At 47.8% G+C, this 12,487-nt stretch overlaps 1 protein-coding gene across 1 annotated transcript; it reads left to right on the top strand.

The window, feature by feature from the left end:
* The first annotated feature begins 281 nt into the window (after positions 1-281).
* On the top strand, positions 282-1,004 carry LOC109759605 (cytochrome P450 76M5-like). Its single transcript, XM_020318429.1, has one exon. It carries the CDS (start codon positions 282-284, stop codon positions 1,002-1,004), a length of 723 nt encoding a protein of 240 aa, XP_020174018.1.
* The last annotated feature ends 11,483 nt before the right edge of the window (positions 1,005-12,487 follow it).

Here is a 12,487-nt window from a genome sequence, read left to right as displayed (position 1 = left end):
TAGCCACCTCTACTCTCTGTGAATACAGAAATATTACCGATTGCACGGTGATACAAACTTCAAAAAAGGCAATTGAAAACACTATACCACCGGATCACCTCTTCTCAACAACGATGTTCCACACATTATTAACTTATAGAAGAAAGTATGCAAACTAACCACTTCAACAACAAATAACATGTCTCCAGCGAAATTATTCACTCAAAGAGAATGACCTCATCTTTACAATGTCAAATCTTGCTTCTTGACGATACAACACGATGTAAATTTGGACAGCAGGGATGTTCTGTAGAAAAGCTATAGTAGCCGCCACACACATCTTGTTGCCATGCAGCCTCGCGACGGCGCAGGGCGCTCGGGAGCGTGCCGTGCACCACATGTCGGACGCCTTCCACCGCTGCGCCAGGCAGGAGGTCGAAATCGGCCACGTTCTGTACCACGGCATGTTCCACCTGCTCACGGACACGCTCTTCTCCCTTGATGGACAGGACAAGTTGAGGGACCAGGAGAGGATGATAACAGAGGCGGACGTGGTGAAGCTGCCATACCTGCAGGCCGCGGTGAAGGAGTCGATGCGGCTGCAACCCGTGGCGCCTTTGTTGTTGCCACACCTGGTGGTGGAGGAGGGCATGGAGATAGGCGGATACGCCGTGCCCAAGGGCGCAGCCATAATCTTCAACTCGTGGTCCATCATGCGCGACCCGGCGACATGGGAGAGGCCTGAGGAGTTCATGCCGGAGCGTTTCCTAGGGAAGACGGAGCTCGGCATGTGGGGGAAGGAGGTCAAGTTTATCCCGCTGGGCACCGGCCGGAGGCTGTGCCCAGCATTGCCCATGGTGGAGCTCCTCGTGCCCTTCATGGTGGCATCCATGCTGCATGCTTTGGAGTGGCGGCTGCCCCATGGCATGCCACCTGACCAGGTGGACGTGACCGAGAGGTATACAAGCAATGATATCCTCCTTATGGATGTGCCTCTCAAGGTTGTGCCCATGGTCGCCACCTAGTCGATCACTTGCTGCTTACTTTATTCCTACCCGAGTGGGTGAGGGAGATATTATTGCTTGGCACTACGAGAAAAGTGGCTTGTTCTCGGTGAAGGGTGCGTATAGACTGGTACTAAATCTTAAGGAACCGAGGATTGATGCTGGCAATTCCAGTGATGCCATAAACGGAGATAAGAGGCTCTGGAATATTATTTGGAATGCTAATGTCCCCCAGAAAGTTAGAATTTTTGCCTGGAGGGCTGCTTCTAATAGTTTGGCAGTTCAACTCAATAGGGTTAAACATCATCAAGCTACTCTAGGTACCTGCTCAATATGTGGTATGGACGCCGAGTGTATTTTTCACGCGTTGGTGGTTTGTCCCAAGGCTCGTGCGTTTCGTATGGCATTGCAGGAAGTGTGGAAATTACCGGCGGAGGAGACCTTCAAATTTTCTGGGCCGGACTGGTTTCTTATTTTATTGGACAAATTAACTTTGCCTGTACGCGAGCAAACTATATTCATGTTCTGGAGAGCTTGGCACTTGAGGAATGATTTGATCTTTGGTAGGGGAATGGAATCCATCTCAGCCTCGGTGAGTTTTATAGAAAATTATTGGGCATCTTTCTCGTCTTGTCATTCTAAAATGCAGGTGGAGATATGGAGTAAAGGGAAGCAAGTGGAGCTGGAACTTCAGCCAACCACTAACATTGAGAGGAAGGTTGTTCCTTGGAGGCCACCCACCCTAGACTTCAATAAGATTAATGTCGACGCAAGTTTTGTGGAGACCATTCAAGCTGCGAGCGTGGGGGTGGTTGTAAGAAATCACTGTGGACGAGTGATTCTTTCCTCCTGGGATTATATTGGTGCTTGCTATAGCGTCGAGGAAGCGGAACTTAGAGCGTCCCTGTCCGGCCTATATATTGGTATGACACTAGACATGCCTGTCATTTTGGAAATTGATTGTTCATTTGCGGCCTCCGTTTTTTGAAGAGATTATTTGGACAGATCATCCCTTGTTGATCTAAAGAAGGGAGCCGTAGATGTCTCAAAGCTGATGGTGAATTTACAGATTTCTAAGATCAACAGGAGGGCTAGTATGGTGGCCCATGAGATTGCAAAATTTACTTTTGATAATAGATCTGATGGTTTTCTTTTTCATTCCGTTCCGCCCTGCGTGACGAAGTTTGTTACGAATGATTGGACGAACATTTTAAGTTAATTAATACATGATGGGGTTTTTCAAAAAAAAAAGTAAGACGTTTTTTGATACAAAAGGAGTATAAAAGACATCATATATTTTGAGACAGGGGAAAATACTATATTTTTCAACGTGCATGCATGCCATGGCACTGTATTCCTATTGATTGGAAAATAAGGCGATGAAGATGCATGCATGCATCTTCTATATATGGTATTTTTCATAATTTTAATGCATAAGTTATGCACAAATCTTCCTTTTATTTTATAGTATAAGTCATAGTGAATATTTGCAACTTTTGGTGAGTTATATCTTTTAAGCATTGTTATGCAGGTTATGTTGATCAATTAGTAGAATATTCTTTGTTTTTTGTAAATTTTAATTTAAGCAACAAGGCCAATGTTATGCAGAAAACTTTTCACGCCAAACGTTTAAATAGATTTTTTTTACTCCCGATAATTTTTCACATTAAGTTATGAGCATAACTTTGGAATATCAGGTTTTCTAATAATAATTTACGCAACATAATTTAATTGGGACAACGGACGGAGGATGTATCAAAATTTGGGAGGAAGAAATGATCCACATTTTGTTGGGGAGATCCAACTCCCACAAGGGTGGCATTTTTTCCCCGCAGTCCAGTTGGAAGGAAAAAAAAGATGCGGAGCAGGACCCTTAGCCCACGTAGGGTCTGACTCTCTGTGGCCCAATAGAAGAAAGAGAAAAGAAGCAGAGCAGGCCCCTTGATAGCACGGTTTAAAGGCCTAGCCCGAAAATTTATTTATGCATGGACGAACAAATATTTTGGTACCACATCAGATATATAGGGGAGAGAATAATTCTATATGGTGAACGAATCAAAAAAAATCAAAGAAACACATCCTTTATTAGCAGGTATAGATTTAGATTAAAGCACCTACAGTCGAATACAACAAATCTTATCCCTCAAACGCCCGCAGACGCGCTCGGGCCCGAGTGGGGCAGAGGTCCCAGTTCGCAGATCAGGTCACGAAGGACTCGGATCTGCTGCCCACCATGCCGGAGAAGATCGAAGATCTCCGGACGGGGGCTTAGTGACGGAGTGGAGTGGAGTGGCTGGACGTTGGTCGGAGAAGAGGATGGGGACGAATATATGTGGGGTCGGGTGGGCAACGTGGGCTGGATCCGACGTGGCGGATGCGCCCGGGCCTCTCCATATCCGCCCTAGATTTTGGCTAGATATAAGGAGTACCGGTCTGCCCGGGTGATTGAGGCTGGCATGAGGAGTCTGTCTAGGTACGACTTTTTTTTTGAACGGTCAATGACCGGGCTGTCCTCCTGGGTGTTTGAGGCCGGTTTGAGGCACCAAACTGTCGATGCTCTTACATTCTAGATTCAACAAGATCATTTCCACTCTTCCTCTCTTAATGATTTTTTAGGGAATACCATTATGGCTGTGTATATTAATTTACATAATTGTTACATCATACACAATTACAGTAATAAGGAAATTAGGAGGGCTCATCCAAAACAATATTCTGGTGACCCTTCGCTAACTTTTTGATAAAGAGTGTTGATATTAACTCAAAATATAGCATTACGCGGATACATAGCATGATGAACAATATTCGGCTGTGCATAGTTTGAATGCACACAACCAAAGACGAGCATTCTGACAAAAGAAAAGCTAAAAATTGACATTTCAGGAACAGTAAAGTCTTATATGATTGATACTATGGCTATGTCGAAGATGATCTCACCGGCGCCATTACCGAGTGCCGCCAATGCCATTCGATGAACAATATTCACATTAAAACTGTAGGTGCATCCAATATTCACGCTAAAAATTGACATTTCAGGAACAGTAAAGTCTTATATGATTGATACTATGGCTATGTCATAACGCTAAAGTCTTACTGTCTCCCTGGTGATATCGACGATGTAGTGAGCTTCTTTTGCTTATGCCATTCGATAAAACTTGATAAAATGGAAGTCAAGGTTGGCTGATGTGCCTCCACTTGGAATGTTATATCGTGTATCTTCCTCTCACTAGTCGTTGCCCGCCCATTCTATGAAACTAGATAAATAATAGCCATACGTTGCTTTGAGAATTTATCTTTTTCTTTTCCTTCTAAAGCTGGCTTCTAATGCGGTATCCACGTTAAGCCACAGCAGTCAACGTACGTCCTGGATTATCAAGGACCAATCAACTCCTTTAGATATTGGCAGTTAGGGCCTACAAAATGTCATATTCTTTGGTTAAAAACACCTCTCCTGATGAAAGGATGTCTCTTTGTGTAAAGACATATCCCTTTATGAAAAGATGTCTATTCGTTGAAAGGCACATTTTTGGCAAAACGATGTCTATTAGTGGACTCATATATTAGAAACGGATGAAAAATCACGATAATTATTAAATTAGCACTTTACAAAATTCAGTCTCTAACTTTCCAAAAGATGCGATCACTAAAATTGCCTAACTCTGCAAGAAAACTAATGTAACCAAATTTATCATTTCATTATGCAGTTCGATAGCATTTGGACTTTGCAACCTCTGTACTTAAAATAAAATGCAATGTTTAATGTATGCACTGCTTGCTTTTAGAATTGCTTAAACGAATCGTAGTTTTTTTTCACTTGACCAAGGCTCACCATCGACAAATAAATAAATCAAAATACAACACCAACAGGTACAAGGTATTAGAGGCGGACATTTTTTTAAAAGAAAAGGAGAATTACCTCCGGCATCTGCATCAAAGTGATGCATGCAACCCGACATGGTAGAACACATCACAACGTTGGTTTACAGCTGAACAGGTAACATATTGTCGTTGACTTAGTAAATTCAAAAAGATCGATGAACTTGCAATGTAAGCATTTGATTTCATCATTGCAACGGGACATTGACAGACATCATCCACCAAAAAAAAGGGACATTGACAGACACACACACACACATCATGACGACCCAAAAAATAAACGGTGGGCACACCGCGCCCAAACATGTGCGCAACCATCGATCGATGCGGAATTGATCGTCGATCGATCATGTGGCGGCGCCAGAGAATTCTCCTCCTCCGTGCACACTTTGCCCACGGCGGCGACGCGGTCGAAGAACGGCAGGAGGTCCTCCACCGTGTCGACGATGCCTTCCATCAGTCGCTCCATCTCCAGGAGGCGAGGCGGGACGTCGTGGAAGGGCCGGTCCTCGACCATCATGTCTTGCTCCACTCCGTCGGCGATGGTCCAGACCTCGGCCAGCTGGGACCTGATCCCGGCGAGACGGCGTTGTGCCTCGTCGCACTCCTCCATTGCGGCCAGCAGGCGCTCCCGCTCCATGCTAGCTTCGATCGATCCGGTTCGCGCGTACTCGTGCTCAGTTTAGTTCTCGTTCTACTTGGAAGTCGCTCGCTCGGCTCGAGTCTGGTCCTGGCGATGCAGCACAAGGCCGGCGTATATCGTGGCATATATAATCACGGCGTGGCTGGGCGCGAGTCGGATCCGGGAGCGAGAACTCTAAGGCCTTGTTTGACAGGAAGGGATTGTGGAGGTTTGGAGAGGAGAGGATTCCAGGGGATTTGGTGAATCCCCCTCTTCCACCCAATCCCCTTGAAACCTCAAATCCCCCTCCAGCCACACATCCCTCAAAGCCACACATCCCTCAAATCCCCCTCCATACAGAACACTGTTTGACAGGGAGGGATTTCCATATTGAACTAAAATGTTGTAAAACAGTTAAAAATCCAATCTTGCAACAGTTTTTCACATGAACAATATAATTTGCTTGACTTGGAACCAATATACTACCATCACATAATTGCAATGTCACATAACAGCAACATAATCTCTCACATCAGCATGACTTGGAACCAAAAATATCTCGTACGTTTTCGGCATTCACAAGTCCGAGGAAAGACATGCGTACATTTAAGCATGCTGAGAATACATAAGACATGCGTACATTTAAGCATGCTGACAACAATAGCGCCGACACAAAAGCAACTGACTCTCAAACAGACGATTTTGAGGGACCCTGCAAACGTCCCATTCTTCCTCTGCTTTGTTCCACTTCTCAACCTGGTTTAATGACACCAGAAAAAAACTGATGATACTGAAGAAAACAAGGTAATGTTGCTACTGTTGACAAAATTATATCTCATTTCAATTCAATGCAGATATTTTTCATTCAATTTCAATTCCAAGACCCACAAACAGAGGAGCCAGTTGACAGAGGGAGTACTTATGTAAAAGTAAATGATCAGGTATATTTCAAGTAAATGATATTAAGAGCACAACAACAATCAGGTATATTTCAAGGAATTATATCATGGCCTTGTTAGGGCTACATCAAGACCAACAGAGGCTGTAGACTGTTTGCAAAGGGAAAAGTACAATGAAGAAATAGTATGAATTATTTCATGGCCTTCTTAGAGCTACATCAAGACCAACAGAATACAGAAACTTCCAGACCGAACAGATTTTTCGTGGAAGAGAAAAACTCACAACAAAGTCCGATGAGCAAACAATTTATTTGCAGTTTGAAACAGTCACAAGGCAAGACAAACACAAGAGTAGTCTCAAGTAATTTCTTAAAAAAATGTTCAGTAATTTCTTAAAAAAAATGTGCAGTCACAAACCAAATTGCCTCCCTTCTGAAACTCCAAACACTACTACTACACTGTCTTATCTTAAAAAGAACTTTGTCCCCAGCAAAACAACACAATGCATCAAATACACATCTGTTCCTAAATCACAAACCCATCATAGATGGGCAAAACATCTCTTGATAAATAAAGATACATGTTGAACTCCACTCCACTCGTCTCAGTCGGATTTCACAGGCTCGTCGTCCTCCTCCCACACCAAGTTGATGCAGCCAACGAACCAACAAAGCATTGGCACCGATTCGGCAGTTCACATCAAGCATTACCACTACTACTTGCAGATAACCACATCAAGCATTACCACTACTTGCAGTTCACATCAAGATTCAGAGTCGACAGTGAATCACTAAACCAACAGTAACCTGCTACTAGATACAGGGGACACAATCTAAGAGGAGGTGAACTTGGTGATGGCTTTGGTGCCCCGGAGACGTCGTGCTTGGCGAGCTCGCCGGGGAAGATGAGGCGGCAACCATGGCCGGGCGGATTGAAGAACCCTAGACGACGAGGGGAAAGGAGGGGAGGCGAGGCGAGGGCTTACCACCGAGGAGAAGGCCAGTATGGCGGAGGAGGTACGCCGGCGTAGAGATGTCGTTCGACGGCGTGTTGTGGAGGAATCGAGCGGCGGCGCGGTGAGCAGGCGGCGGCGGCGTGGTGTCGTTCCTCCCAAATCCGCGAGGGCCCCCTCGAGGGTTCTGTACCGCGTGGAAAGGAGGGTGTAGGAGGGGGTTGGGCCGTCGAATACCCGCGTACCAAATGGGCCCTCGCGGTTCTGCGGGGTTTCTGGGCCACGCGAGGAAATTGCCTTCAAAACCCCCTCGATCCTCTCCTACCAAACGAGGCCTAACAGGAGAAATCCGAGACGTACCTACGTGCGTGAGAGAGAAACTACTAGCTTGGTGAGTCGATCACGTACGTGACGAATCGGGATCGGCCCCTGGCCGGAAAAAGACGAACCCCACCGTAACGAACACGATGAGCGAACGAAGGGAATTGAATCACATCCACTGCCTTGATCTGCTTGCTACATCCACCCCATATCCAGCTAGAAGATTATTTTTCTCTGTTTTTATTGATCATTATTCTATTTATTCTGACCTCCATACTTCGATCGAGATATTAGACATAGAATGCCACTCTTTAAAAAGGAGTGTCGTTGCCTGCTCCTCACACACCCCTACGGACGCGGACAGATTTTCCTTTTGGCCGGGTTTGTTTTTAGAATTTTGCCGGATTTGTTTTGAACCAAACTGTAGCTTGTCGGCGAAACAAATATACTTTCTTTGATATATGGACTGCTAATTACCATCCCATTCCTGTTATATACATAAGAAAAATGTAAGTAGACAGCATCTTTTGACATTTACTTTGTGATCATCAAGTTGGTCAGCGATACATGTGTCATGCTTGCAACACAGCCACATGCCAAATTAAATTCATTAGGGTATCTCCAAAATTCACCAATGAGCCCGTGGATTTACCTCCCCTTTGCATGTCGCTTCGGCACCCGGTGGCGAGGAGGGTCATCCAGTGCCTCCACTCTGTTTAGTAGTTTAGGTTAGTGTTTTTTAGTCCTCGCAGGTGTGGTGTTCGAACGGATGGCGACACTTCTTCTTTGAGTTTGTCTTTTGGGTTTTGATCCTCCTCGTCCGACGAACTATTCAAATCCACCACTTCGCCTACAAAATAAACACAAAAAACTGGCCGGACAATGTGTACCGCGGCGGCAAGGGTGGAGAGGAGGAGTGTTCTGTCAGTGCTGGCGGCGCTACAGGAACAATACGGCGGTGGAGCTATGGTCGGGCCGGCGCGGACGAGGGAGAAGAGAGGAGAGGAAAATGGCTGGTTCAGGAGGTCGATGGAAGATTTGGTGCAATTTGCAGTGGGTCCTGCCTGTCGGGTCTGATGTGGCGGACATGTCCTCGCGTCCTCATGTTTGGCCTAGATTTGAGCTGGAATGAGGTGCCAGTCAGACCGGGCCTTTAAATCCGGTATTAGGAGCTCGTCCATGTCGGATTTTTTACCGCTTAGTGATAAGTTGTCCGCCCGAGCGTATAGAGGGGGTTCGGGGAGCCGGCTGTAGATGCTCTTCTCCAATGTTGGTTTACACTAAAAAAATAATAATATATGGAGTAGTATGCCACACGAACAGTTAGCTCTTTTCTTTTCCCTCTCACAAGGCCATTAGGGAAAACCTTCCTCCCGTCGTTCTTCACTGGTGAGCCCGTGCAGTCGCCTCCCCTCTGTGTGCTGCTCCAGCAGCCGGTGGCGGGGGAGAGGATTTCTGGTGCCTTGGATTCAGCTAGTAGATTAGTAGGGTTTTAGTCCTCGCAAGGGCGGCGTTTGGATGGATGGCGGCGCTTTTTCTTCGAGTCAATCTTTCGTACTACGATCTTCCTCAAGTTCGTCCGTTGGGACAAATTAGACAGTGCTTCGGTGTAGATTCATGCCAGCTCCTCGAGGCGGCGATGTTAGGGTTTCTCGTCATGCGCACACAACGGCGATACTTGGTGTCAGGTTCTTCAGATCGATTCAAGGATTCAACGACGGCGACTGCGGCTCCAGGGCACTGGTCCTTAGGGGCACGTGTACGAAAACTTCATGGCTGTCATCGATAAGGTCAGGCCGGCTCCGGTATGGGAGCGACAACAGCGGCGCGTCAGCGGCTCGTTCTGGTGACGGTAATGATCGTTCGGTGGTCCATGAACCTCGATATAATTTTTATTATGTTTGAGGTATTTTGTATTTCCGGTGAATCTTTATAATTTTCTTAACAAAACATTGGTTTACACAATGAACATGCAACATGAACGCCCTGTGCTTAGATGGATGTCTGACTGGATGCCGATTCCCCACATTGACCGTCGAGGCACATAAACTTGAGGAGAGAATGAGGAGAAGCATGGGAGGATGGAAGAAAGAAAAGGTAGAAGGACAGGGAGGGGAGGCACAACAGCTGAGCGAGTTAATTGAAAAGATGAACACATATTTTCGTCCAACGGTTGAGCGAGTTAATTAAAAAGATGAACACATATTTTCGTCGAGTTAGTAAATTCGAAGAGACGATCGATCAATTTCAATATAAGCATTTGATTTCATCATTGCCAAGGGACATTTCTCACACACACACACACACACATCATTACGATTCAGGAAACGTTGGGCACACTGCACCCAAACTGCCAAACATGCGGGTATCCATCGATCGATCAGGTGGCGGCGCGGGCGTTGGGCGACGCCAGATTTCTCCTCCTCCCTGCACGCTTGGCCCACGGCGGCGATGCGGTCCATGGACGGCCGGAGATCCTGCAGCGTGTCGGAGACGTCCTCTGTCCGTCCCTGCAGCTCCAGGAGGCGAGGCGGGACGTCGTGGAAGGGCCGGTCCTCGGCCATCGCGTCCCGCTCAAGGTCGTCGGCGACGGTCCTGAGCTCGGCCAGCCGGGATCTGATCCCGGCGATACGACGCCGTGCCTCGTCGCACTCCTCTCCATGCTGCCTTCGGTCGACCCGGTTGCCGCGTACGTGCTCTCCTTGCTTACTGCTTGGAACTCGCCCGCTCGCGCTCGGCTCTAGTGTGGTCCTCCCGTCCTGGTGATGCCGCACAAGGCCGGCGTGGCTGAGGGAGAGTCGGGTCCGGGATCGAGAACTCGGACAGGAGAAATTCGAGACGCGTACACGTACGCGTCAAACTAGATTTTTGTTTTTCGAGAAACACGCGTCCTTTCTGGGCCTAGCAAGGTCCTTTCTGGGCCTCCTGTCCCAAAACAATTCTCTTTGCATATTTTTTTAAAAAAATGCCCAAAAATACTATGCGTACGAAAACAGAAAATGAACAAATGACAAATGCAGTAAGTATTTACCATGGAGTGTACAAAATTAATTGTCATCTTATATTAAAAACAATTTGCAAACGTCTAGTACAATACCAAAAAAATCATGCATGATAAAATTACCCACGGGAAAGTGCGCGTTTGGGCGTCTCCTCCGTTTGTCCCTCCTCCGGGAAAAGGCGGTTAGGGTTTCTGCCTCCCGTCAGCGGCGCCGCCAATCTCCCACGTCTCCTGTCGCCTTAGGGACATGGGTGTGCGGTGGATCCCGGCCCTTGCCGGCGAGAGGGCTCCGTTTTCGTACGCTTCTTCAAGTTTTGTTAGGGTTTGTGTCCTACTCAAGAAGACGAGACGGCGGCGGCTTCTTGAAGATGGAATAAGGTTCTCCCCGCCTAGCTCCCGTCCCAATGGTGTGTCTAGCATCGTTGGAGGGGCGTGTGAAGGTGTGTCTCCGGCGGATCTCGCGAGATTTGGTCGGTGGTTGTCTTTGGTGGATCCGCTCGGATCCGGGCTTTGTTCGTGTGTCTTCAGGTTGGATTCTTCCGATCTAAAATTCTCTTCATCGGCGGCGCTTGCTGTTCTGGGGCGTTTGTCCTATGGGACCTTAGCACGATGACTTCCCGACTGTCTACTACAACAACTTGTGCCCGGCTCCGGCAAGGGAGGGGCGATGACGACGGCGCGCCCTCGGCTCGCTTCAGTGCTTGTAGTCGTCGCTAGGTGGCCTATTAATCTGGATGTAATTTTTATTATTTCTGGTGTTCATGTACTGCCATAATTGAAGATGAATAGATCGACAGTTTCCCACAAAAAAAATACCCATGGAAAGTTTTGCCATGTGGTTAATAAAACACAATACAAATAGACGGGGGAAAATGGCATGACAAAAGTGCTTGGAGTTTGACATCCAACATCATGGAAAGTTTTGGGAAAAATAAAAGTACAATGATCCATATAAACTTAGCAGCCAGCAGCAGTCGAGTGGCGGCGGCTGCTGGTCCTCCTCGTCGCCGGAGGAGATGACGATCTCCGTCAGCATCGAGTAGCCGCCAGCCGATGAGGACGACGGCCCCGGAGTTCGAGGGCGACGTAGCCATGATCCGCCAGATCCGCCCCGAAACCGCCTGCCGGCGCCGACGCCCAGGACTTGCCCATCGCCGGAGATGTGGAGGGAGATGGGCGGGGAGGGGAGGAGGAGGAGGAGGAGGAGGATGGGATGTTGACGGCGCTGGAGCACGACTTAAATAGCCACGGCCAGGCCATGCGAAGGGCCAGTTAGCCACTTCAATGCGGCGCAGCGGCCGGACTTGGTTCCTCGGGAACTTGCATCCGCATTGAAGCAGCAGATTCCGAGAGGTTGCGTTGGTTAGCGCCACCCTCCCTCTCTCCGGTCACATCGCGGCATCAATGCCGACCTCCGTGTGCTCTGGGCCGGCATGAATGCGACATGGTAAGGGGCACGTGCATCTGAAGGAAAGCGCGCGAGGGGCGGGTGATGGGTTTTCGGTGGGCTAGGGCGGTTAGAAGCGGGCGTGGGATCGGTCCGGACTCCCACAAACCTGCCCACGTTTTTCTACAGTTTGCGGGAGAAATCATGCTTGGTCCTCCCTGCGGACCGATACAGGACCGCGTTGGATGGCTTCCGCGGTCCTGACAGCGCGGTATGGACGATTGCGGGAGGTTTGAGGGTCAGTGTTGGAGATTCCCTAAGTACATGCTATCAAAGACTTCCTTTTGTTTTCCTCCCCTAACCCTAGACGGCTAGGGCAAACTCTCCCCTCCAGACTTCATTGGTGAGCCCGTGGATTCACCTCCCCTCTGCCCACCTATGCTTAG

Source organism: Aegilops tauschii, chromosome 7, assembly GCF_002575655.3.
Source record: "Aegilops tauschii subsp. strangulata cultivar AL8/78 chromosome 7, Aet v6.0, whole genome shotgun sequence".
Classification (NCBI taxonomy): Eukaryota; Viridiplantae; Streptophyta; class Magnoliopsida; order Poales; family Poaceae; genus Aegilops; species Aegilops tauschii.
This window is presented reverse-complemented; position numbering and strand designations above follow the sequence as displayed.